This window comes from Anopheles bellator, chromosome 2, assembly GCF_943735745.2.
Source record: "Anopheles bellator chromosome 2, idAnoBellAS_SP24_06.2, whole genome shotgun sequence".
NCBI lineage: Eukaryota > Metazoa > Arthropoda > Insecta > Diptera > Culicidae > Anopheles > Anopheles bellator.
The window spans coordinates 67002030-67028999 of record NC_071286.1 but is presented as its reverse complement, the minus strand read 5'-3'; the positions used below and the strand labels follow the sequence as shown (position 1 = coordinate 67028999).

The window sequence follows — 26970 nt, the reverse complement described above, 5'->3', positions numbered from 1 at the left end:
AATGAAAAGTCAGCCCATGTGGAAAATCGTTCCGATCCCCAGCACGGCGGCGGCGGCGACGGCGTGGTTTGTTTTCGTTTGCGGGAAAAGATCGGCGTGAGCGTGAGGAAAAGCGGGAAAATCAAACTCACCATGGTTCGATGCTCTCCGCCCGCGTCGGCTTCTCGGCGCGACGTTGGCGCTGTGAGTAAGCAAACCCCACCGCAAACCCACCTGCCAACCCCACTCTGACCGCTGCCTCTCGCCTCGGCGGGGATGCATTTTGTTTTCCTCGGCCACCTTTCTAGACCGCGCGCGGTGTGGTTAGTTGAGCTCGAACCGTGACTCGGAACGGTTGCAGCGCACGTGCCGGAATCCGTTGAAGGTTTTCGCAACATTCGCCAACCGGTCTTGCCGGACTCGCCATTCCGAGTGTCTCGAACTTGCGCGAATCGAACGCAAACGTTTGCCAAGAATTTAAAGATATTAAACAGTCGTCGGGCAGCGCGCTGCGTTGTTTGTTCTAATTGCGTCACGTAGAAAATTGGTCACGGCTAGTCGGTCACAGTCCGGTGTTCCTGCGGGTGTTCTACAGTGGAAAAGTCACTACAAAATACTAGGGAATCCGAACCAGTTGGAAAGCGCAAAATTATTGAAAGGAAAATCGAAAAGTGAAATCAAGCGTTGAAACGGAAAACGAGGTTCGATCGCCACAATAATTAGCAAAAGCGGCGTGGGGCAACCCTTTGGACGGAAGTCCGTAATCGCGACGGAATCATCGTAGCCGCGCGTTCGGTACCGTGATCGATTAAACAAACGTCCAGCGCAACAGACACCACCAGCCAGCAGCACCCCACCGGCAACGATGTCCTGGCGATACGCGGTATGTGTTTTTGAAGTCGAACCACAAGTTTGAGCCACGGGTTTCGGGACCCCTCCGTTTGTGGTTTGGCCAAACGGAGACCTCAAAAGTTTGGTTTGGAAACGCCCAGAAAGCGCTGTTCGAGAGGGTGGGCTGAGTTGGTGAACTATTTTCTGAGCCCTGAGCTGAGTTGGACTATTTTTTCGGAAATAGCGGACATTACATTATATCAAAGCCTGTGTAAAGACACATTGTAGCCACTAAAATTAGCTTCTCGATAGATCGATCTGATTACGCCGTTACGAGGGCGATACAAAGATGGGGCACTCCCTTCTTTAACCATGATTAACCGACCGATCCCGGGCTGGGCGGCTCCATCGTATTGTTCCGTCGGAATCAGTCACCGTCTTCACTCGCCGATGATTAATCGAACTTGATTGGTGCAACAAAATGTGGTCTGCCAGTGCCCGAAATATATATCCACTTCCGTCACCGACCGGAACAATGGCTTTGTGTCTCCGATTCACTGCGGCGCTCTATTGCGCGAGCATACATCGGGCGGGGTGATGGTACAGATGCTGTCATTGTTCGGACTCACGATGAGCCGGCACATCTTCACCACCCACCCCTTCACGGTGACCAGCGATGACATGCGTTCTAACACAACCCGGGCTGCTGGGGATAGAATTTGGATTTCCGCCACCATTGTTATGCCCGATGGGTGGGTGGAAGCACCGATTGGATGGGTAGCCAATTGCGATCGACGGAACCCCCCGGAGAGACCGGGTGCCATGTGAATCTACGGAAATAGACAAGCGACCGAGGCGCGCCGCGATGATGATGGTGTTCCGATGTGTAATGGAAGCTCTAACCAATCTTGATCGGTTTGGCATCAAACCGACTAAAATGGCCTCTCGGCTGAGGATGGCTCTCTTCGTTTGATTGCTCAAATCAGCGAATTTTTAGTGGGGTCTTTTTTCCAATCATCATCTCACTTCCCAAATTAGCTTTCAGCAACTGTCCGCGTAGGGCGATTGTGCAAAATATTCCACCTGGTGCTGAACGTACAACTGCTGCCGGGCTGCTGAAGCCACTTCGGGTTCCGGTTCCGGGCTGTCTGCTTTTAGCACCGGCTAACCCAAGCCGTCCACAGTCGCCGGTGCCCTTTTCAGGTATAACGCAAACAAACTCTAATTATACCCATTATCACCGTCGGCAAACTAAGCGGCGGATGCCCGGAATGGGCTAGGGTCACAAGACTCACGGCGGATTCACGACCGTGCTGACCGTGAATGGTCGTCGGGTAAACTGACCACTTGGAAATGCCATTTTTAGACGCCACGCGTCGTTGACAAACGATCCATCAACAGTCTGTGGTCGGCCAGTTGGGGCGGGTTGTCGGGTGTAGTCACCGGAAATATGGTAGTGGGCGCCGGGTTTTAAAACGGGCGTTTGAACTTTGTACGGAGTACGAGAATGCAAATGCATTCCGAGCCATGCATTGCGTCGACCTTTGCTCGAAGCTCACCTTTCTCGTACGGTGTAGAGCGACCCAGCGCGAGGAATAAGCGCCCAGAAGTTGTGTGGTTCTATTCCGAGACCTCTACACAGCCGGGACCCCAATTTATCGTCCCATTAATGTGTGTTGTAAAATTAGCACACATCATGTAATGGCTTGTGGTGCTTTTATGAGACGTACATTGCTCTTCACCGTGGCATAATTTAAAGTTCGACCGACTCACGAGCAATACAACTTTTCTTTTTGTCTCAAACTTGGCCAGGGTCCAGCAGATTTGCTAGCGGATCTTATTTTTGAAGTGCAACTCTGCAGACATTAAAATGAATTATTTTTACGAATCAGACAAACAAAAGGAATATTATTTATACACAGTATGCAAAAATGTCTTAAAATAGAAGTAACCGATGCCGTTCGGATATAAACATTATCTCGAAGCAGCTGCCCTCGGCTTCGTGGTCATGCACTGCCGCACCATATCGAAACCCATCTGCTCCGATGGTGCACATCCTCCGCCCAGGAGGACTTTCGCTTTCGGTTCACGCAAACTTTATCCATAAATCCCACCGTTGGCCCCCTGGTGTCTATGGCCGCGCTGTGCCTGGTTCGGCCACGAGAGGGGCGATATGTATTTTCACACCTATTACTCACCCGAATGGCGAAGACCCAGACGTACCCGAAGTGGCCAAACACAGGGGTATAAATATTAACAACGGAACAATAACATTAACGATCGTGCATGGCACGCTTCGGGGGGCTAAAATAGACCGCCACCGCTCTGGCGGCCGTTTTCTGGCCCGTTTTGTTGATATTTATTTCACCTCTCTCGTATTGCTCTGGTTGGCCCAAAACTCGCATAAAACGGGGCGAATGGCCGGCAGCCCCGGTATTGGTAGGATCGGGGAGCAGCACAGCGAGAGTGCGATAAACGAAAGTATCACTTGCAATTTGCACCACACTCCGACCGATCGAGACAATAACGATGAACGGTGGGCGAAGATGATGATGAGTGGGTTATACGGCAAGAGGACCGCAATTTAAATCAACACTTGTTAGCCCGATTGAGATAACCGTAACCGGGCTTTATGTCCTTTTAATGGTTCTGTTGAAGTAACCTAAACAAAGCCGTAATTCGTTGTGATTCGTTTACCGTTCGTCGCGCATAAAATTGTGCTTCTAATTCCGTCGTAATTTTGGCACCACATCGCTGTCGATGACATGAATCATGCCTTACTAACAATAAATTGGGCACCTCCTCGCACACGTGAGTCACTAGGCGTCTCCATGCCCGGGTGTCCGGGGCGCCGAATAAAATATTCATTTTAACGACGAGTTTCGGTACGTTTGCGATAAATCAAATAGACCGTTCTTCCCGGAAATGAACGATCGGTTTTTATCACCGTTGGGCTGGACAATTTATCGTTTAATTTTGCTCAAATCCATTAATTTCCCGTGACACCGTTATGCCCTTACTACAATCCAACGGCTCTCTCTCTCTGTCTCGCTCGGTCTGCCGATAGGGGAATATCAATGCGACACGTGCCACTGGGTCTCACCCCCATTGCTCTGCTGGACTTCCGGCGGAACGACAGTCGTTAAAAGCCCACAGAACCGGTGCGACCGGGAAGGATCAATATTTCTTCTCGTCATCCGCAACATCCGCCCCAACAAGGGTCCTCCACTCGGGAATCATCTTTCTGCCAAGAGACGCTTCCTGTGAAGGATGTTAGATAGAGAGCAATAAGGAAAATGTAACGAATGATTGGTGAGGACTATGAGGACTTCGTTCCGAGTTCCGGTGACGGGTACCTGACCTTAAGCGAGTAGAGGACGCGCACCACAAGGGCACCAAACCAGGCTTTTACGTCCTGGAACTAGGCTTCAACGTCCGACCTGCCGAAGCAAGAGCAATCTACCGGAAATGATGCTCAGTTTCCGGTAACTATCTTCAATTAGCCACCGACGGTTTTTCCCATCCAATTCATGGACCAATTAGTCCAGTTCGTCAAGTGGCCGCCACACTAGTGATGCACTTGCGTCGAGTGTTGTTTCTTGAACCGATCTTTGGAGGATTGCGTAATTTCGCTTGCCAACACGTGTTACTCGTTGTGATTGGATGCATTGTTTTAATAACTAAAATTAAACTTGCCCGATGTTTTCCTTTCTTTGAACATTGAAACATTCGAAACCCACGGAACAGCTGGTCTCCAAGGGATGAAGCGAAAGGCACTCGTCGGGCCCGGAGTAGTGCCTGCGGCATATGGCACGCCGCTCATTGAAATACGAAGCGGTGCCTCGCGAGCTTCATCATCTCGGCACACCACCGAAAGTTAATTATAATCCCTCCACGACGATGAGGAGTGTGGCGAAAGACGAGAACCGGCACCGAGGTACCCTTGCTCCGTTATGCTCCATTTCGACCGGCCAAATGGCGGCCGACGGACACCAGCATTCCTGCGTGAAGTTTGGCACATTTACACAAACGGCCAGTGGAAAACTATTTTTAACGCGGCTCAAGCAGCCGCAGAGGCAAACATTTGGGTTGCGCTGGGCGGCGATGAGCGATGGGCGTTGAAAAGCGTGGCGCAACACTGCGAAGCCGCACCGATCATGACATTGGAATGCTGGACCGCGTGCCGAGGAGTAGAACCGCGCCACGAGCGGCTTAGCCTTGACTGGCCGCGTTCTGCGTGGCCAGTTTTATGACTGTCGATTTATGACCCCCTGGCCGGGACTTGACTTTAGAGTGGGTTCATCCTTTCGTGGTTTACAGCGTTGGTGAGCCGTTTCAACATGTGGCTCATAAATCTAACGGATGGTGTTTGAGAGCCGCTCCTTTTTTCCGGGAGTTTTATGTTGGGTTCACAGATTTTGATAATGTTTACAATATCGTAATTGTTTTACGAAAACAAGGAAATTGTGATTTGTAACATTTTATCGTTGTAGTAATGTTTTAAAAAATCGTCCATTTGTGATCTTCCCGCTCATTTCTACGATATCGCAGTCTCGCCGAAGCTCGATCGATTGTTTACGGTCCTCGAAGGATTACCATAATTGTATCTCATCTCCATTTCCGGCGTGTATGTGGAACATTGCGGTTGAATGCATTTTCTCATCAACGGCGACAACTCGATAAGCGAAAAGGACGGGTTTCCGGGGCCCACGGTGCGTAATAAACCCACCGTAACATCAATAATTACATGATCCAGTAGCGGGCCACACACGCGCCGAGCGCTTCACCGAAGACTACAGTAATCAATTATAATCCAATTAAAGCAACCTTCGGCCACAAGTTCGATCGGCCGCTGTTGGCATCGACCACGTGGTTGTGTGAGGTACAGGAAGGAAGGACGTGAACTAATTAGTCCCATCACCTTCGCCCTGGTGGCAACCCGCTTGGGGCGCTTATTTCAGCGCCCTTCGAAACTAGTTTATTGCCCCCCCGATACGGATTGCCCAATCGGTAGAGCCCTTTGCCACCGATGGCCCCGAGAATTGCCCTTATCTCGGGCCCTTCGATAGGGTTTACCCGTTATCGATTGTTTCAGATTTAAATAACGCCCCTGCCACGAACCCGGCTGAGTATGGTCAATTTGAGGTTCAGGGGTCTGGTCTGGTGTCCATCAATCTGGAAGTGCCTATTTACGGACGCCGTATTTATTATTTGCATCGCACCAGACTCGCTGCATGTGGGTTCTCCTGAAATGTGTGCCCACTCAAGCATCAAGTCAAGTCCATTAAGCGCACAATATTTGTCACGAACGCCCATTGTGACCCGGGCACGTGTACAGTGCCCCCTGGGAGACCCATCACGATATATTGCGTTTTTGGTTTCCGCCTGTTTGAGGTGCGTTTTGCGCGAGCTGCACGTGGGAACGTTTGGTATGTTTGCGGTGCTCCAACTATTGCCCCACCGGAAGTGGATTAATGAGCATTCGGTTCAACTCGCTGGAAATGGAGTCGGTTTTTGTTGCATGTTCATCGCAGGGCCCGAAAGGGCTAATTAATTACCTTGAATATGGCAAACTCTCTGCCGTGGACATACTTTCCCAAATTGTTTCGGTCCCCTGGGGGGGGCTCATTCTTTTGCCACCCGGTGTAGAGGCGTTACGCTCGGCGTTACTAGGTCCCCCTCGCTGGAGGAACGGTCCGGAAAATGGAACGAGAATCGGTCGGTAGCCGTCGTCGTCCCAGAGCGTTGAATCGAACGGGGCTGTCGCATTCGATGACCCGACCCGAGCGCGGCCCAATGCCGTGCCGTGCCGCCGTATCGACACACGGACTTCCGGCTGACCTTGTCCCAATAATTTTCCCATTTCTAATCAACCCTGACTTCAGGTGGTCCGTGGGGTGAACTTTGCCCTCCCCCTAACGCCGGCGTGTGAGGTGGGACGGGGGTGTACGCAAAACAACGGCAACTTGGCCATCGCTGGGGCCAAGCGTTAATCGCTCGAGCCAGTTGCAACCGGGGAAACACTGTTTGCTCAACGAAAATGGGGAGGCAGACCTTCAACGCTGGGAGGGTAGCGTTTTGCACACAGAACCCCCCTCCAGTGGAGGTCAGTCCGCCATAATTCCGCCAGCAAGCTCCTGCTGGCGGAGGTTGGTGAGTGGACGCGAACTTACTTGAGAGTTGTTTTATTGGATTTTTCGCGCTCGCTTTGTGCTGCTCACTGGCAGGAGCACGGACACAAATCTGCTGTGGAAGCAGAATAAACAGCAAAACGGTTTCATGTTTTCCCCGGAGGGGTGCCCCGTTCCCGGTCGGTGTAGTATTTACTACGGCATCGCATCAGCATATCGGGTGGATCGGGTGAGAATGGTGGGGCCACTACCGAAAGGACCAGCTTTTCGCAACATCTTAATTGCTTTCATTTACGGGGAACTTTTTGTACGAACGATTAGTGATTTTGCTGCTACGTAACGCTGCCGATAGGTGCTGCGTTGGCATAGTAGGCGCCATAAATGAAAAAACTTTACCAATGTGCGAATGCTAATCGCTTTGTCTGCAATTTGTGAGGTTAGTTTCAGTTGCGCCTCAGCCGAGGACACTGGTAACGATGGCAACAGACACGTACACTTCCAGCAGCCAGCATTTTAATAATTGTAGACATCGTAGTCGACCATGCGCCGTTGGGCCGTCAGTCAGAGAAGGCTGTTACTCAAACCCGTGGGCAGCTTTGGATAGGTTAATAAACCGGCCGAAGGACACTCAACGAAATTAGGTTCGACCTTGAACCGTGGCTTTTCCGCCCGTATCCAAATTCCATGGCTGACGAAGTTTTCGAAGAAATGGAACCCCCGAAGTCCTTGCATAGTAAAACTCCGTAAGTAAGCCAGCGCTGAAGGTCACAACCCGGTTACTTTCACTGGGAGTAACTGGAGAACTCTTGAAGAACTTTACTCGAGGTCGAGTGTACGATTGTGAATAAATTACGCCTTTCGATTTTGGGCTCCTCGATTGAACGTCGGGACACGTAGCGACCCTGTTGGCGCCAACCATCGACGACGACGATGAACGTGTCAAACGCTTGTGGAACCAACTGGGAACCCGGGGGTATCTTGTCGCGTTGACAAGATAATTTTGTAGTGTCCTCCTTCAAACAGAGCTGCTGTGTCGTCAACCCTCATTAAGATGGCTAGCAAGTCGTCCCCCCGGCTAGGTTAGTAGAGGGTTCTGCGAACCCGTTAAATTCATTCCATCGGTCAGAAAAAATGCCAATGTCCGGTGGCCAAACCGGTGCAGATAATTAAGAACACGAGGACCTCGAGTTGAAAGGCGGTTCGGTCCCATAATTCATCGTTATCTCCTAAAATAGCGCGAAGCATAAGCAGCAGATCTCTGGCGGTGGTCCAACAATGCTCGGTGAGCGACGGACGAAGTCCTTTTCATGCAGTTCTCCGAGCAACGCAAAGAGCTTAATTCAATCACGTTCCCTGCTGCGGGCGCAATGCTGCCATTCATCGTGGGTTTGAATAGTTTACGATAAGTTCCAGTCCCGAAACCTCAGCCGGTGGGTTGAGGTCAGCACCGTACAATGGGACTGGGCGTGAAAAATCGGGTCACGCCAGGCTGTGAATAATGGAAAGCACCGGAAAGCGGACAGCGAAAGGCTTACACCGTTCAGTGAGCCCATAAAGAGGGTGTCCTTTGTTGTGCGGTGCCAGTGACGATGCGTGTGTGCATATCGTTACACCCCCCATGTTATCGGCTGTACGTCGATCGTCGACCCCAAGGAGAGTGTCCTGATGCGCACACTATTGGCCCACCGGAAACGTCGGAAAAATCCGCGGCCGCCGTCGATTTGGTTGTATTATTCATTGGAACGAGAATCTGCCCCACCGTTTCGGGGTGAGTTTCATAGGGACCGAACAGCAGTCGTGTCCTGTATCGAACCGAATCGAAATGCGATGGCCCCGAGGAGTCGGTGGGTTGGAGGATCTTTTGAGGACACGAACATAACGATCCGCATTTGAATACCGAGCCGCCCTTTGTTACCTGTCGGATAGAAAGCGAGAAGGGAGATAGAGGGAAAAAGAGAGAGAGAACGAACGGAACTAGAACCCTTCGCTCAGTCACGGTGGCCAGTCATTCGGTTCCGTGACTCTGGTACGAACTGTCGCATAGCGTGTGAGAGGTCCTTGCTGGCCCGGTGCTCCTAACGAATCCTAGAACGAAGCAAAGAGGTTCTCGACCTTGCCGGCCCACAGAGTGAAACTTGTTATCGCGGTGTTGTCCCTTTGCCTTTGCCAAGTGGTCCTTCAAGGAGTGTGAGCGCGCATAGTGCACGTAACAAACCGGTGACACCCAGCATAATGGCCAAAACGATTAAAAAGGTGAAAAGTTCGCTCTAATGTCTGATGGGCCATCCTCCAGGGTGTGTGATGTTTCTTTTCGGATCGCTCAAGGACTTTAAGATTCGAGATTCGATTCGCTAGGTCATTCTCCCCGATGGATCAAACGCTCGCCAGCCAGCGCGCTTTCCATCACTCATCGGTATCGATTCGTCTGAGTTGTATCTACCGTACAGCAAACCCAATCCACCATCATCCACCCGTCGTCCTGATCGAACACAGCGCTTTTCCCAACCGTCACGGCGGTTCCTTCGTTTGCTATTCAAACACCCGGGACTACCGGGGTGATGTGTATCCATCATGGTAATGGATTAGTTTTGTCATGTTTATCGATGAAATGACAACGAATAATATACTGATAGTGCCTGGAAACAAAGCTCCTGGCCCTGTGTGCATGTGTGCGTTTGTTTGTGTGCATCTGATTGCAGTGCTCGGGGCCGGATCGGAACGGCGGGTGCCTTTTATGGCGCACCGAAGGCACGTGGCAGCTCGCCCCGACGAGATAGACACTACTGCAAATAAATAAATACCACCGTAGTGTGTGATCAACTCGACAGCATTATCATGGTTTTATGGAGCGCCCCAGGAACTACCTTCTCGAGACGGTGGGATGAACGTGAGAGCGCTAATCGATTGTGACGGCTGTGGGGCCGAGGCGCCTCCCAGGGCTTATCGCATCCCCCGGCCCCAACCTATCTAACCCGCTGCCATTTTCGATGACTCACTCGGCCGGGTAACACTTTCGTTCGAAGTGTCGAGCGTGAAGTGGTCCGCCAGAGAGCTATCCATCTTTCGGGAGAACGCAAAAACCGCCAAAAGCAGTACGGACTAGTTCCGGTTGATGATGTTGATGATGATGACGAGGGCGATTAGTGAGCTTTTGGCTCGTGGCTCTCATGAACCTCCACTGTGCACTGGGTATATTGGGTCGATTAACTTCTGCTTTGCCTCTCTGCCTGCAGTATCTGACCCACTACCGGCAAAATAACGACAAAATGGCCGACCAGACGACCGGTCGGCAGCTGCAGCGGATCCTCCACTACTCGGTCACCCCGTGCCGGCCCATGCTGGGCTTACGACGCTCCGAATGTGCATTATACGACGTGGACTGTGATGAAGTGTACCCAAGGCTGTACATTGGCGATGCGTAAGTTACCCCCTTCCGGCCGTAGGACGGACTCTCTTGATCACTGGCCATTAACCACCGTGGTGTCCTTGGTGTAGAAACTCGGCCCGTAACAAACAGTATTTGCGACTGATCGGTGTCACGCACGTCCTCAATACGGCGGAAGGCACCCGGTTCGGGCAGGTGGATACGGGCCACAGCTACTACCGTGACATGTCCGGCATCAGGTAAGTCGCAAGCCTGGGGCGCCTCCTGGGGAGCAATGCTATCTGCAAATAGTTAGGCAACCATGGCACCAAACTGGAAACTCTCGCACACTCGCAACTTTGGCAAACCGGTGGTCGGGACACATCCAATGAAAAGGCACATCCATCCCTGTTCCAAAACCCAAGTTCCCAAGTAGTAGTGCGCCGGGGGTTTGTACAGTATTGCCTACCATCACTGAATACGCAAGGTGCACCTTCAGGTACATGGGCTTCCCGATGATTGACCAGCCGTCGACGGACATCAGCCGGTACTTTTACATCGCGTCGAAGTTCATCGAGAATGGCATCAACAGTGGCGGTAGGTGGCCTCGCTCCCCCCAGTACTTGTTCGCTGATACTTACAGAACTCCGTCTTACAGGGAAGGTGCTGGTACACTGCATGATGGGCATGTCGCGGTCCGCGACGTGCGTCCTGGCGTACCTGATGATTGCCCGCAAGATGTCGGCCGCCGAGGCGATCCGTACCGTGCGGATGCACCGCGACATTCGCCCGAACGAGGGCTTCCTGCAGCAGCTGGCCGATCTGGACAACGAGCTGAAGCGGGACCGTCTGTACTATTGACTCGAGTGTGGCCAGCGCTTCAAGAAGAAATAATCAAGCCGCTGACGAAGATGATGATGATGATGATGATGATGATGATGAGTGTATTAATCCTAAACCGTTAACCGATAACTCACGACAGGTCCTGGTCCGGCCGGGGGCTGGGGCCAGGATGGGAAAATGGAAACCAAAAAGCAGCGAAAAAACTTAGAAACACCCGGAGGCAGCGCTCTACCCAATCAGAACCCCCCTACCGCTTGCGGTGGCAATCGCAATCATCAATCTCTCGCTCCTGGACTCGCCCTATAAATCAGACTGCGTGCGCCGCCGGCGGCTCTCGGACACGCAAACCCCACGGCGGGCTGCTGCTGCAAGGTTTCACATGCGTGCCATCACATCAGGGACTAATGAGACTTTTCTCGTGAGACACGACCCGCCGCCACGCCGGGTTCGCCACTGATTCATTATCTCACCCCTAAAAGATTCATTCCGTCGACGCGGGCGACCGAGGGCCAAAAACCGATGGAAGGATGAAGGTGAAGGATCGAGAAATGCCGGCCACAATCTGTCCGTGATGTTTGATACCCCTCCCGAATTAACGACATTACTTCAGCGCTGGGTGGGTCGAGTTTATTGTTTGAGTGCACAACGCACATTCACCCACACAGACACTGGCACCAGATATTTACATTTGCCAGCGCCACCACCAACGCGCCCGATGAATCCGTTCGGCACCGATCTCCGCCACGACGACGAAGAAGAGTTGGAAGAGTTTGTTTGTAAGATTTATGGGCAAAGATTATTCATCGATTCCGTGCCACAGGAATGTCACTGCAAGGACCCGACATCAGTGGAAGAAAGAAAACCATTGTCTATAAAACCGGCCATCATCATCAGGCGATCCCGCGAACAACTCGAATAGAAACAACACAGCAATAGCACTCGGTACCTACTCGGAACGGATCGATCCAGGGCAACGCAAACATACCAGAACCGATTGTAGTTGTTAGAGAGTCCTTTTGCTAAGAGTTCTTACAACACTTAGAATGCCGCAACATTACTAGCCCCCAGACAGGCTGTCCGCCGATGTTCCAATCTACCCACAGTCGCTCTGTAGCCCATCGACCAATAGACACCAGGAAAGGTCCTAGCGAGGCCCAGGAAAGGGTGGTCGTTTTCGGTAGACCAAAGCAAACGGAGTCACGTTATCGAGTCAAGGTGCAACCTTTACACTGAGCACACTATAACCCTGCGAACCCAAGCTCGGAACGGACCGGTGATGCGATGTGATGAAAGTATTTTTTCCACAAAACAATTGGGACTCGAATCGTATCGTGCGGATTCGTACCAGGTTTATGTAAACCTCCTGCAGTAGTGTGTAAAATTTTTATTCTCAAAACCATTGCCATACTAGCGTCGGCTGGCTGGACCCCCGGGGGCCTAGTCACCTACGGTCAGGGTCCACACAACCACGTGGCCAAGGCGGGAAACCCAAACGGTAGGGCACATAAGGCAGGCTAGCATTTGGACCGAGAAGGGCCATTTTTTCACTCTTGAAAAGAACGAAACGAATCCAGCAGCACCCAGAATGGTAGTGAAGTTTTAAAGCGCAGGATTTAGCGGACGAATAGATGAATGCTGGAACGGGTGGAAACGTTTGTTGTGGCTGGTGGCCAGGCGTAGAACGGCGGCTATTTACAAAATAGCGTCGGCCGGCTGGCGACGTTATTAGACGAGTTGTTAGGAATGGTTTTAAATCATCGATCGTGTTACAAAGGTTACAATAACGGAAGTGTATTTTAAAAATAGAACAGAAACCGGACTAATGAGCAGGGTGTTTGCCGTTTTCCGGTGCGTTGCAAAAAGAGTAGTGGAAAGAAAAACCGATGGGTGACCAAATAAAAGCCGCGAGCAAAATGGTTCTAAAATCACGGCGATGTTGTCGAGCGGTGTCATTCCCAGTGGTTCTTGGGGCCCGATTTCGATCACGGCATTACGTCGACGAGGTGTTTACTGATGACTCGTGGGTTGATTTCCAGTAAGGAAGCGCACAGGCACCGTGCCAGGCTGGTCCGACAATCGGCCGACTCGATCTGGCACCCAATCACAGTGGTGCTGGGCTGTGGAAAAACATCCCTCCATTCACTGCATTCCAGAGATCGTTAGCAGGCCGTACGCTAGAAACCGGGGAGCCCGTTATTCCCGGGCGGGATCTCGTGCCGTAGATTAACGCAGCGTTGGGCCGATAGGGTGGGCAAAATAATTGGCCTCGAGAACCCCGGGGCAGCTCGTGTTTTCGATAAGCCCATCACGGCCATAAACTACCCTCTGGACCCGATGGACCAGACAAAATAATAGAGCGTTCCAGCGGGTGTCATCACTGGCGGCTAGAGAAGCGGAATGAATTGGACACGGTGCCGCTCAAATCAGGATCGAACTGGACCGGACGATTGGAGACGGAGTGGATCGTAATCTTTTGCCTCGCAGCAGCCAACGTTCGGCGCGTCCGCGTCCTTCCAGTGTCAATCGTACCGACGGCCGCAGGCGGCTATCCACCCGACCACCGTTTGACCCCCGAAATCTCGCCCTACTTTCGCCCGATCCGTGTGCGTGCTACCTCCGATAACCCGAGACCTCCGAGGTGGTGGCGTCCGAAAACCCGCGGTCCACGATGGCACAAAGCGACCGGCCACAGAACCACACCCCACCGGGGCTGGCCAATAGGACAAGGTACGTCATCGGCCTTCGACGGCCACGGCCTGCAATCTTCTTCTTTTCTTTCCGAGCGCGCACGGCAATTGACCGGACCAAAGTGCGTCTTCTGGGATCGCGCCGCTTATCACTGCGAAAAAGGCTACGATTGGCCACGGGGACGAACAACAACGCATACATCACATGGATGGCGACGTCAGTTGGGCCGTCAGGAATCGATCGATTTTCGGAGTTTTAGGAGGCAACGTTTAGCCGTGTCTCGCAGGTGGTTCAGCTGGATTGATCCGCTTTTTCGACGGGTGAGCCTTGGGACGGGTCTCCTCACAGGGCTCGGTGAGGAGCAAAATCGGCTTATCTCACGGTTCATCATGGCGCGCTGGCCGCCGTTTGTCCAATCGGCCACCACGCACACTGGCAAACCTGGGTGCGTACACGGGCCAACAAAAACACCCGACCCGGCTGTGGCCATATCAAATCCGCTGATAAGCGCCACTCAACGTGAGCGCGAAAGGTGGTCTCGTGGGCCGTCTCGCTCGCTCTCGGCTCAGGACCGGCGACCTGGCCCCTGCTTTGGGGCCGCTGGCCCTTCGGCTGCTGGCTCCGGTTTGGGCAATTGGGAAATAAATAAAATCCTACGATTTGTTGTGATTAAACAAATCGAGCCCACGCACACCAGTGTCAGCCATTCGGCTTGGCACGCTTCGGAGGCTGTGCGAGATTGATCTGACTCGATCTGATCCCTGTGTGTAACGGTCACGGTGTTGTTTGTTATTGTGCTGCGCTTCCCACATCTTGCTCGCTCCCCCCTCTCGACGGGTTCCTCATCGTCCCGCGGCGCACGAGCTTTAAAGTGTCCTTTATCAGCTGGCAGCACACAGTGTCCGGGGCTCAGTTGAATCTCGACTGCTCCAACGAATAGGCCAACTATCCCCGAGAGGAACCGAGTGAGCGCCGAACAGGGCCGTGGCGATAATAGGAAGCTGCAAGGTGTGCGTGACGGGAAGTGTGTGCCCAACCTAGAGACCTAGAGCTCCAGAACATTCATCGACGCTACCGAAAAGGACTGTCGTTTACTTCCGATCGGGGCCCTTGTGCTATGAGGAGGTAGAAGCCCGAAAGCGGAAACCAAAGTATCGGGGTGCAGAGCGATCCTCCCGATCGGTCGATCGTCGAACCGGAACGGGTTGAGTGAATGTCAGCGTGTCCCCCGGAATCCAGAGCAGCAATGTCATCGAATTGTGAAATAACCATCACCGGACCGCAGGAGGCGCACGCCAAGAGCAGCCTGATTGTCGTCTCCAACCGGTTGCCGTTCGTGCTGAAGCGGGACCCGAAGACGGGCCAACTGAGCCGTCATGCTAGGTAAGGACACACGGTGGGCGCCGTCTAGGGGTGTGTTTTGGCCGTGCAGCGGACAGCTGGCCGTCCGAGAAATCCGGTACTAGAGGTAATCCGGTGTGTCGGGCTGATTGCGGAACACACTCCCTGGTGGAGCTGATGATAAGCCTCTGCCCGTCCGCTGTTGGAACTGTGGAGCTACAAAGTGTTGCTGGTGCTGTGACCTTCGTTTCTCGCTGAGTGGCCCCGTTTGGCTCTCTTCCATCGGGAACTGGTTGCGCAAATGGTTCCGGGCATCTGGTAGAAGTCCTTTTGTTTACTTTTTTACTACGTTGAGTTCTGGTTTTTTAATGCGATTCGTTGGTTCCGTTTTTTATAGCTTCTGCTGCTCGCAGAACCCTTTGGAAGAGTGATCAAAAGTGTGTCAGTGTGTTGGCTGACTTTTGGGTTCGTGGTGAAACTCTCCTGGAGGGTCCACTCACAATCACTTTCTTCGTTTCGATTCTTCCATTCAAGATCGTCCCGTGCCGTAATCCTTGCGCTGAAACATATCAATCCATATCATTATTGAAGCACATTTACCCATCAACCACAGCCACTTCACGTGATCGTAGCGGGATTTTAGAACCCCCTGGCGAAAGCTCCTTATAAACAAAAGGCACAGCGGGAAGCCATGAGCCGAGAGTCGCGATTTACGCTTATCAGTAGGAAGCCACGACAGCCATCGTAATTCTTCATAATATTGATTTTGCTCATCGCACCCATCATCATCATCAACAACATCATCAACGGTGCTGGCACTGACTTTTTTTACCGCCGGCCGCCGTCGTAACTTCCGACCCGCGTTTGCCCGATGACTTTGAAGAGTTGCGTTGATTGTGGGGACGCGGACGGGCGTTTACTTGTTTGCCTACCGAGGCTTAGGCTTAGCGGGCAGGGCAGGGCTGCGGGACGGCGATGTCACTCTACCGTCGGCTGATAGACGGGGCGCGTGCTCGTGGACAGCTTCTTATCTCGGGATCGAATCACACCCTTGGAAGCCCTTTATTCACTTACCACCCCATGATGATCTGTTCTTTCCGCGCAGTGCCGGTGGATTAGTCACGGCGGTGGCCCCGGTCGTGATCAAGGGCAAGGGGCTGTGGGTCGGCTGGTCCGGCATAACGCTGACGGACGACAACGAGCCGATCCCGGAGTCGGATCCGTCGGACAACACGCCGACGGCCGGGCTGCTGTCGGAACAGGTGGTCTCGGTGAACGTGGAACCGAAGCTGTTCGACAGCTACTACAATGGCTGCTGCAACGGCACGTTCTGGCCACTGTTCCACTCGATGCCAGGGCGGGCCACGTTCTGTGCCGACCACTGGCGCTCGTACTACACGGTCAACAAAGAGTTCGCCTCGCGGACGATCGAGGCGCTCGAGAAGTGTCTGAAGAAAAACACTCACTCCGGTGTGCCGCTCATCTGGATCCACGACTACCACCTGATGCTGGCCGCGAACTGGATCCGCGAGGAGGCCGACGAGAAGAACCTCCCGTACCAGATGGCGTTCTTCCTGCACATCCCGTTCCCGCCGTGGGACATCTTCCGCCTGTACCCGTGGTCGGACGAGATCCTGCAGGGGATGCTGGCGTGCGATATGATCGGGTTCCACATACGGGACTACTGTCTCAACTTTGTCGACTGCTGCCAGCGCAACCTGGGCTGCCGGGTGGATCGCAAGAATCTGCTCGTCGAGCACGGTGGTCGATCGGTGCGCGTGCGCCCTCTACCGATCGGTATCCCGTTCGATCGGTTCGTGGAACTTGCGCACTCGGCGCGCAAGGTGATCAACACCAACCAGAAGATCATTCTCGGTGTCGACCGGCTGGACTACACCAAGGGGTTGGTGAACCGTCTGAAGGCGTTCGAGGTGTTGCTGGAGCGACATCCCGAGCACCGGGAGAACGTCAGCCTGCTGCAGATCTCGGTGCCGTCGCGTACTGACGTCAAGGAGTACCAGGAATTAAAGGAGGAGATGGACCAGCTAGTCGGGCGGATCAACGGTCGCTTCACAACCGCCAACTGGTCTCCGATCCGTTACATTTATGGGTGCGTTGGACAGGAAGAGTTGGCCGCCTTCTACCGGGAGGCATCCGTGTGCCTCGTTACTCCGCTGCGGGACGGCATGAATCTGGTGGCGAAAGAGTTTGTCGCCTGCCAGATCAACGAGCCACCGGGGGTGTTGATCGTGTCCCCGTTTGCTGGAGCCGGCGAAACCATGCACGAGGCGCTACTCTGCAACCCGTACGAGCTGGATGCGGCGGCGGAAGTCATACACCGAGCGCTCACGATGCCGGAGGACGAACGAACGCTGCGGATGTCGCGCATGCGAAGGCGTGAAATGCAGCACGACGTCAACACGTGGATGCGGCAGTTCCTGAAGGCGATGGGTTCGCTGGAGGAGGACGACATCGGCACGACCACGATGCAACCGGTCAGCGTGGACGACTTCGATGACTATCTGCTAAAGTAGGTGCTGTTTTTTCACCTGCTGGAGATGCCCTTAAAATTATCCTCTTTGCCCCCATCTCATTCTGTATGTGAAGTTACATCGGATACAACCACAAACTGGCGCTGCTGCTCGATTACGATGGAACACTGGCACCGATTGCACCGCACCCGGATCTGGCCATCCTTCCGCCGGAAACTAAAAATGTCCTCCAACGGCTCTCGAACCACTCGGACGTGTACGTGTCCATCATTTCCGGGCGCAACGTGGACAACGTGAAGAAGATGGTCGGCATCGAGGGCATCACCTACGCCGGTAACCACGGGCTCGAGATTCTGCATCCGGACGGTAGCAAGTTCGTTCACCCGATGCCGATCGAGTACGAGGACAAAGTTAGTGGATTGCTAAAGTCACTCCAGGATTCGGTGAGTACGAATGAAGGGTCCGTCAGTTTGTGGTATCGGCTAAAGCGCGCTCTCCGGTGGACAGGTTTGTGGCGATGGAGCTTGGGTGGAGAACAAGGGACCACTGCTGACGTACCACTACCGGGAGACACCCTTGGAGCTGCGTCCGGCTATGGTGGAAAAGGCACGGGAACTAATCATCCGGTTTGGTTTCCGTGCGGCCGAAGCACACTGTGCCATCGAGGCGAAGCCTCCGGTGCAGTGGAATAAGGGCCGAGCCTCGATCTACATTCTGCGCACGGCTTTCGGTGTCGATTGGAGTGAACGTATTAAAATCATTTACGCCGGTGACGACATGACCGACGAAGATGCCATGATGGTATGTGGCGAAGGGGAAGGCTCCGAATCGCTCGATTTATCAGCATCGTGTTCCGGTTTATTTCACAGGCACTCAAGGGTATGGCGGCCACGTTCCGTGTCACAAACTCGCAGATCATTAAAACTTCCGCCGAGCGGCGTTTACCATCCACCGACTCCGTGCTCACCATGCTGAAGTGGGTCGAACGGCACTTTATGCGCCGCAAACCGCGTGCCAACAGTCTCACGTACCGGGGCAAGAAGAAGGACGGCGTCCGGATGCAGATGGCGTTCGATCTGGTGCCGAACGCTAGTGCGGCCAACAGTGCCGCCAGCAGTTCCGATGAGCGCGACTAACATTGCGGCAACGCATGGCTTCCGTTGGGGTGTTACGTTTAAATTTTAGCTAACAAAAACATGTTGAATATTTTATTACTTCCAGGTTTCCAAATTATGGTTCATGCAATGGAAACACTTGCAATGTTCCGTGTGCCGCAAAACGAAACATTTATGAGTTGGTAACTCAGAGCGTTCGTTGTCGTTGGGGCAATGAAACTTATGTTACGTGCAAATCGATGATGTTCTTGGAATGTCCTTTCTAGGGTTAGTTTAGAGAAAATAAATTTGCAGTGGCTTTTGAGCCAAAAGGGCGCACTCATTACGCACAGCAGCGTTTCTTTTACGACTCGTGTTCACTGTGACTAATTGCATAGAGCATCGTGACCCGAATCCGTGTTACGAATGTGTTGGTTTTATTACTCTAAGCTGTGGAAAGATTTATAATACAAAAGGTGTTGGCCATAGACAGTAGTAGCGCTTACTCTTAGTGGATCGTGTTCAGCTTTTTCGTCTTGCGGCCAATCTGGTCAATGAATGGCCATGGTGTGATGTGTCACCCTTGCCATCGCCGATTTTTTCCTCATATGCTGGAATGTACCGTAGGTGCGGCGGCGTTTCACAGTGCGTGCGAGATCCGATCCGGCAACGTTCTAGTCAGTCACGCACTTCTTGGCCATACATGTTTCTCAGGCAAATTGCACCCCTTAGTGCATTACACGTTACTGTGCGAAATTACTAACCATGAGATAATAAAATAGAACAGGAATATCGGATACACTGCCAACGCTTTCCGGTTCGCCGGCTGACTATCGCCGAGGAAGATGATCGAAGCTGCAAAACGATATGATGGTGGGTTATTAAGTGAACGGTATTGCCAAAAACGCTTCACTCACCGTATGTGGCCCAGCCGAACCCCGTCGCTGCGATGAGAAATCGGAGAAAAAATAGAAACGTCGTTTGGTTCGCGAGCAGCACGATCCGACACAGCAGCAGAGCGATCGCACACGGCGTTAAGCAGTATCCGAGGACACAAACCGACTGGAAGAAAGATCTGAAAGGGGCAGAAGGTACACATTACGCGGCTGATGAGTCGTTGGTGCGTTACACAAACCGTACATATTGCCACCGAGCAACTTCGAGTTGAGAGTCACTATCAGCGCCCCGATCCACACGATCACGAACACTTGCGCAAACTCTGGCCCACCGTCGTACATGTCGTCGGAGGTGCCCTGTAAAATGGTGGCCATGAAGGTGCACAGCACCAGCGGTCCCCACAGATCCCATTCCTTTAGCAGGGTATTTTTCTCCTTCGGGATGAGGACGTGGTAAAATTTGACACCGACTGCTTTGACGTCACGCAGCTGTAAGCAAACGGGGGAAGGTGTTCGTTAGGCAAAATGTGTCCTTCCTCATGCAGTGCCGTCTGGTGCTTCTTACAATTGTGTCCCTTATCGGTTCGTCGAGAGTGTTAAAGTGGGGCGCTCCTGGGTTGTTCGAGTTTCGCTGCTGGGCACTGGTCACAGTCATATCGCCGTGCATCGATTCGGACGCCGAAACATCCTCATCGTACAGCTGCAATTCAAGAGCGGGGACCGATTAAGCAAAGCAGCCATCGCTTCCTACCTCGTTTCAACTCACATCTAACTTGGTTTCCGGAGAGGACATTTCCTGGCGGGTGTGGCAAGTACTGTAATAAATTATTTACATGCAACTACAAAAAATGCCCAGATTTTCGGGGACACAGGTTTTGTTTTCTTTCGGCCTCTGCTTTCGTGTTACTTTTGACGTTTGTGTTGCGATTATTTTGACAGCTCGAATGATGACGACTGCTCGAATGTGCTCGGCGCGATAATTCGAGTGGATGGCAAAGCTCGAAAGAAAAGAAGTTTTTCCGAAGCGATCGATTAATTTGAAAATTATTGTGAGAACTTTAACAACGAGAATCATTATCATGTGCAAATATCAATTTAATGGTTTGTTTTCCTTTTTCTTCAACTGTCAAGAACCTTCAAATATAAAAACCAGCGACATGCACAATTATGCAAAAACCGTAAGTAATTTACCTTCTCCACACATCCTGGTGCAAAATAGGTGCAAAAAAGGACGTCAGAGATCCTTAACCTTATTTTCTCATCCGTGATGCGAATGTGTTGTTGTTACTGATAAAGCGATAAGAACTGCGTTTTGTTTACAAACAACAACCGATTTGTCTCCGGCTCACGGGCCCGGAAAAGAAAACAACCCTCTTTATTGCGCTCCTGACAGCGATTTGCTCCAGTTAACACAGTCCCAGCTGGCCCGTTTAGCCGGCGAGCCTCGATTCGATCCACTTGAGCAGGTGGTAAACGGCGCCGACCGAGGGAATCTTGTAATCGGCGTTCGTCACCAGCGCCTTATCTTTGGTCACCCGGAACGACCTTCCACTGCCCTTGATCATCTTCATCACGTCCTCGTCAGTGGTGTCGTCCCCGGCAAAGATTACCTTCCGCTGGCGCCAGCTGGGATCGAAGCTCGTCCCGAGGATGTACTCGGCCGCCAGCCCCTTGTTCCACTGCACCGGTGGTTTGCCTTCGACCGAGGCGTGCGCTTCGTTCGCCCGGTAACCGTACGACTCGATGATCTCCTTCGCCCGTGCGGCCATGTCCCCAACGTACTGTGGCTCAGTTTCCCGGAAGTGGAATGTTATCGATACGCGCTTGTTCTCTACCCAGGAACCATGGTGGACAACCTGGGCGGTGGGAACAGTATTCGATCACTGCATCGCTCGATCACTTCACAGTACCATCCTCTCGCTTACCTCTCGATTGAGATGATCGATCATTTTGTCAAAGTTGTCGGCCACATTGGCCGGAATGCCCTGGTTGTGACGCGTCCCATTCGGGTACAGGACCTCCAGCCCGTGATTGCCCGAGTAGATGATATTTTCCAGACCGATCTTCGCTTTCACGCCATCGACATCACGCCCCGAGATGACGGCCACGAAGGCCTTGCCGCTGTCGGCAATATTTCCCAGCGCCTGGCGCATCTCGGAGCTCATCTGCGTCAGGTTCGGGTGGGAGGTCAGCTCGGCCAACGTACCATCGTAGTCCAGCAGCAAGGCCAAACGGTCCCCTGGCTTGATGTACCTACAAAACAGAGTACCAATCAGATCGTTACAGGGTTCCCTTCGTGACGCGTGCCGTGCGGTCAACCCATCGCGTACTCGCCAAGATACTGATCGTAGTCGGGAAGCGACATCTCGGAAGCGTCTTTGTCGTTCGGCTGCCAGCTTATCACTGGCTTCGGACAGCTATTAAGCAATATCAGACAAGAAAGCGCTGGTGCCAGCAATAACATGGTGGCGCTTCACGGTGTTGGTGACTGAGTAGTGTCCCGATCCGAAGGCGTCAATATGCGATTTCTAAACGACGATGTTATTTTTGTAGTGTCTACGTCGCCTCCACACAAAACAACACTATTCTAATGATCGATTACGGGTGCGCGGGTACAACTACTTCCTACTAGACCACGCCGCGTCGACTACACGCGCCCACTGTCCCTCACTGATTGCCACGATCGAGCGCGAGGTCGAAGTTCTAATCAGACGCCCTAGACTTTGGCGATCTTTTCGGTAAATTTGTTCCTCTTTTAATGTAAAGCGCAGTGGAGCGAAGCGGACCTTTGGCCCGCTGATTGATATTGGTGGCCTTGGCAGTGACCTTCATGCAGATAAGTAAGAGTAACGGAGGCCGCTACCAAAATTCTTCCCGCAAGAAGAAGACAAAACTAGGATTTTTATTGAAATCTGACTTCCTCGATAATCTTCCAATCGTCTTCCGCCTTCGCACGGCTGCCGATCCGATATGTCCGGTAGCGTAAACAATTCAAAAATAGCTTCCAGCGTGAAGCGCGGACATCTTCTTTTTGCTGACCGACCGAACAGTTGTATATTTTCGTGGCTTTTGAAAAATATTTTCTTCCCGCGTTGATGGAATGCGTTTCGCGCTATGACAGACCCACCGATGCAGTGGTGCGATAAGGAACATTACAGTTGACTCATCCGACTGGTCAAGGTTTATGACATTTTCTCTTTCGAAGGGATGGTTCAATTGATTGGCAAAGATTTAGGAATTAGTCACGTGTGTAGTCACGTGTGTACCTGAGATGATCGTCCCACTCTGAAGGCTATCGGACACCGAACGGCTACCGTCAAGCTTATTCTCTCAACTAGAACAAAGTGATCCTCGTGATGTTCACGAGTTTCTGGATCTTGTTACGTACAATATTTGTTGCGAACGATAAACAATATTTGTTGCGAACGAAAGGTTATCCAAGAGGAACGATCGAATCAGTAAGTTACTTGCGGTTGCGATCAAGCGCAACACTACGATACTTGCGATATGCCTGATCAGTGTGTGCAGTATGCGTTACAGGATGAAGATTATGCGGATCGAAGGGAGTGGAAAGCGGAAGTAAACGGAAAGTAGAGTAGGAAAAAACACCCTAATCATTCAAAAAAATTCATCAAAAAAATATTAACTATTAACGATGAATGAACATTAATATCGACTTGGACTTCGATTAATTTTACTTCATTTTTTCAATAAAAAATGTCCCAATTAAGTTTGGTCAAAAAAAGCGGTGAAGTATATAAGCTGTAATAAAATTGTGGCGTTGAAATAAAAAGTAACAGACGGCACATAATTGCAATTCATAAGAAATGACAATCACGAACCGCTCGGAAGTTTTTCTATCGGTTTCCTTTCCTGCTGCACATGACAATGCATTTCTTGCGAGACGAGTTATTAGCGCATCGAAGCGCAGGATGCTTTTGGAAGCGGCCAAAGCGGCCGTTCCCACGATAAAACTTCCGTTTTTATCTTCCACAAAGCATAATTGTACTCAGAACGCATTGCCCCATTATTGCCCCACCACAATAAGCCGTTATCAGCCTCCGTGGCAGTTCATAGCCTGATTGCATTTCTGCGGCATCGTATCCCTAGGCTAGTCGGAAGCACTCATCGATCACGGCGATAGTGGCTAAATTAAGGGAAGCATTTTCGTGGCCTTCAGACCACCCGGAGGGCTTCAACCTTACGCTCGGCAACAGTAACCCCTCAGAGAGCGAGAAAGGGCAGCTTATGTTTTATTTAGCGAATGAGTACAGCGATAGGGATAAATCCCGCCAAGACTTTTGGGCTCCGGTCTGCGCTATCATAAATCATGTTTCGCGTACGCCCCGCCGGATTTATTTATATCCTCACGTGTTAGCGACCGCGTCCAGTGTCGCTCCAGCGCACCCGCGACACCGAAGGCCACCGCTTGAAATAATCAATCCGACGTGTGTGCCCCCGCGGCGAACGGGCTTGATCTTCTCCAGTTTCAATCCACACCTCTCGACACCAGACTTCACTTTAATCTCCAGCTCCGGAAATGTGGGCCAGACACCTGAGATAACCTCCACCCTGGTCCACCGGTGGTTTACGCCGTGACCCTCACTCTCCGGCTCCGCGATTAATCATCCGCCGAGCCCCGGGCCAAGTCACCGTCTGATTAGTGTCGCCTCAGTTGTCGCGTAAGCAGATTGCGCTTTTTTGATATCAATTTACATAATGTTCGCCCGCGGTGCGCAGGATGCGGAAGAATGCGATGATGCGTTCCGTACCTGGAACACTGCGGGTGGTGGACCGGGTTGAACGACGAGTTTAATCACACACCGTTGTCCTGCGGTGCGTGTTAACCTACGGCGACAGCCCATGAACTCATGTGTGAAGCGCCATTTTAATGACGTATGGCCGAACAAAGCTGCGTTTGATATGTCTGGCCTCGTTCGAGCGTCTTCGGAATGTCCTGGACTCGGTTTCAGGCGCCCAACCAATCATAGGCGCGAACATGAGCAGCTCCCATCCCAAAGGACATCCCCGTCTTCGAGAGACGCCAGAGGGCCGAATGGCACGCAACCGATTAATTAGAAAGTTGATAGCCTCCCGCTCGATGTTGTTTGTGCGTCCGATTAAGTGCGGCCCGCAAATATTTGGTGCCTCCGAGACGTGGACGTGGTTTTGGCCACACTTTTGGGCCATCGATTTCGTGATTAGCAAAATTCGGGTGAAAGTGCGGTGCGTTATCATATGACAGTGCCGCAGACGATTATGGTTCCGCCACGGAGCGTGATGCTTGTCTCTTCGCCGAAAAAGGACCTTTTGATGGGGAACTAAACTGTAAAGGCACGCCGGAAGCGATGGCACATAATCCGCTTATTGGCCGTTTGAGACCATCTTGAATTTGTTGGGCTGGCCCGGCTGGGTGTCGCCGGGTAACCGTGATGATGGATGATTTCTAATTGAAAATATGGCACGATCCGTCCCGTCCACTCCGGAGCCCCGGGAATGCCGTGACACTTTGTTCGTGCAAAGAAAAAACTAGATTAATTAAACAATTTCCACCGGTCACCTTCGCGCTCCGCGATGGTGATGGTTGGATGATGATTGGAATCATTTGCGCCATCGTTTGCATGCCCCGACAATTGCGACTCAGCGTGAGGCAACAATCTACGGACACGGTTGGGAATGGCCGTGTTGTGTGCTTAGAATAATTGGCACAATGCTCGATACACACCTGCACCTGACACCCTTCGCGGGGACCAAAAGGACCATTTTCCTATCGCACAGCATAACATTGATCAACGGTTGGCGGGGTCACCGACGGTAGTCGGCACCTCCATCATGCGACGAGTTCGACACAATTTATTCTCTGCGTAAGCCGAGCCAGAGTTTCCAATATCAACAGGCGTCAGCCATCGTCAGGCTCTTGGGCCCCAGCCCGATCAACGAATGCTACTTCCGGACGGAGGACCGTAGTAAAGAACCAAAACAGACTGGGCGAGAGAGAGAGAGAGAGAGAATCAACCCAAACAATGCACGGATGTCTGCCGGTGATCTTGGGCAAAGAGAGTCACTAGACGGAACCGTAGTATACTCTCTCGTAACACTACACAACGCGTAATGCCTTGAAGCGTACACTAGGGGGCCATAAATATCAGACCCCATCTGTTAATATTATCTAGATTTTGTTTAGCAAAATAAGATACTTATTGATTTTCGCATTATTTAGTAACTATTGATTTAGATTATCTACACCTTACGGATTTGATTCCTCGCTGCCATCGGTCCTGCTCCTATGACCCATCCGTGTACGCGTTCGCTCTCTCTCTCTCTCTCTCTCTCTGCGTGGCGTCTCCCGTCAATGGGTGGGTGGCTGGGTGAGTCAAGCATTATAAATACTACCGGCAGCGACCGGTACGGCCATCAGATCGCAAACGCGATTCCAACGCATCGGTCACCAGTCACCCGGCACGGCACCTTAATCTTTCCATTCTTTAATTTTCCGCGTACCGCTCATTTCCCGCTCCCAAAAACAAACCGGACCGGAGTGGGCGGACGGGTCTGTCCTGTTTTCCTCCAACCCACGGAATGGATTCCATTTGAGTTGTCCCGGTGTACGGTTAGTCTTTGCCCTAGTTTCGACACCCCATTTTCTTCGTTCGTTTGAGTTTTGGTGGTTTTCCCGAGTTTTCCCAACCCGCGAAGAAGTGCAAATCTGTGTGATCTTCGTCTTGGGAGAAGGTGCTGTGAAGTGTTTAACGTAGTGTGGCCTGGCTATCCAGTGTAGAGGCACCACTTCCGGTTCCGGTTCAGGGCTGGTCAGCCGGATCCGGCGAAGCACTGTTTATTCTGTCTCATCAACGGGCTGTGGACCTTCGTCGGTGGAAGTAGCTGTGTGTGCTCCTATCGCAGATCGTGGCGGTCTCGCAGGTGTTGAGTGTTCAGTGTTCAGCGCGACCTAATCGCCGTTTGTTGTTGTCGTTCATTGTCATTGTCGTCGTCATCTTCGAAACATCCCTCCAGACTACCTCCAACGGGCCTCCGCCCGGGAAGGAACGATAAAGTAAATATAATCCTGCAGACTGTTTGTTGATCGTGAGCTGATGGAAATAAATCGAATCGTGTGAACCAAAGCGTGTGCTATGTTGTGCGGAAGGCCGGACACGACACTGGATGTTGTTGCCGCGGCGGATGGTCTCCCGGATGGTGGCAATCGGACGCTCGTGTGTGCCACACGACCGTCTCCGGCTTGACTAGGACTCGGGCGCGCGTGTCGCTAAACGCACAGGGGACGCACAACCCGGGTTTACCTACCTCGGA

At 52.1% G+C, this 26970-nt stretch overlaps 4 protein-coding genes across 8 annotated transcripts; 2 read left to right on the top strand and 2 right to left on the bottom strand.

Moving 5' to 3' along the window:
- Window positions 1-324: 324 nt before the first annotated feature.
- On the top strand, window positions 325-12190 carry LOC131209493 (dual specificity protein phosphatase 3). 4 transcript variants are annotated; one of them, XM_058202576.1, is made up of 6 exons: window positions 325-862; window positions 1242-1257; window positions 10206-10359; window positions 10437-10565; window positions 10805-10902; window positions 10964-12190. In XM_058202576.1, exons 1-6 carry the CDS (start codon window positions 845-847, stop codon window positions 11164-11166), a joined length of 618 nt encoding a protein of 205 aa, XP_058058559.1. In that variant the 5' UTR covers window positions 325-844; the 3' UTR covers window positions 11167-12190. The 4 variants fall into 4 exon arrangements, with proteins under 4 accessions (XP_058058559.1, XP_058058556.1, XP_058058555.1 ...); XM_058202573.1 differs by lacking the exon at window positions 1242-1257 and having other exon boundaries at window positions 10175-10359; XM_058202572.1 differs by lacking the exon at window positions 1242-1257 and having other exon boundaries at window positions 10175-10359; window positions 10793-10902.
- Window positions 12191-14749: 2559 nt separating this feature from the next.
- Window positions 14750-19109, top strand: LOC131209490 (uncharacterized). The gene is made up of 5 exons (XM_058202570.1): window positions 14750-15219; window positions 16283-17707; window positions 17785-18112; window positions 18177-18470; window positions 18539-19109. The coding sequence occupies exons 1-5, from the start codon at window positions 15050-15052 to the stop codon at window positions 18803-18805; spliced, it is 2484 nt and encodes an 827-aa protein (XP_058058553.1). The 5' UTR covers window positions 14750-15049; the 3' UTR covers window positions 18806-19109.
- Window positions 18544-20562, bottom strand: LOC131209491 (protein YIPF6). 2 transcript variants are annotated; one of them, XR_009156848.1, is made up of 6 exons: window positions 20426-20562; window positions 20225-20359; window positions 19904-20148; window positions 19681-19838; window positions 19270-19618; window positions 18544-19213 (listed from the first exon to the last, which is right to left on the bottom strand). XR_009156848.1 is itself a non-coding variant. In XM_058202571.1 (5 exons), exons 1-5 carry the CDS (start codon window positions 20450-20452, stop codon window positions 19500-19502), a joined length of 684 nt encoding a protein of 227 aa, XP_058058554.1. In that variant the 5' UTR covers window positions 20453-20562; the 3' UTR covers window positions 18544-19499. The 2 variants fall into 2 exon arrangements, 1 of the variants encoding a protein (XP_058058554.1); XM_058202571.1 differs by having other exon boundaries at window positions 18544-19618.
- A 430-nt stretch (window positions 20563-20992) lies between these two features.
- Window positions 20993-22145, bottom strand: LOC131209273 (uncharacterized). The gene is made up of 3 exons (XM_058202300.1): window positions 21990-22145; window positions 21585-21912; window positions 20993-21515 (listed from the first exon to the last, which is right to left on the bottom strand). The coding sequence occupies exons 1-3, from the start codon at window positions 22121-22123 to the stop codon at window positions 21090-21092; spliced, it is 888 nt and encodes a 295-aa protein (XP_058058283.1). The 5' UTR covers window positions 22124-22145; the 3' UTR covers window positions 20993-21089.
- Window positions 22146-26970: the final 4825 nt, after the last annotated feature.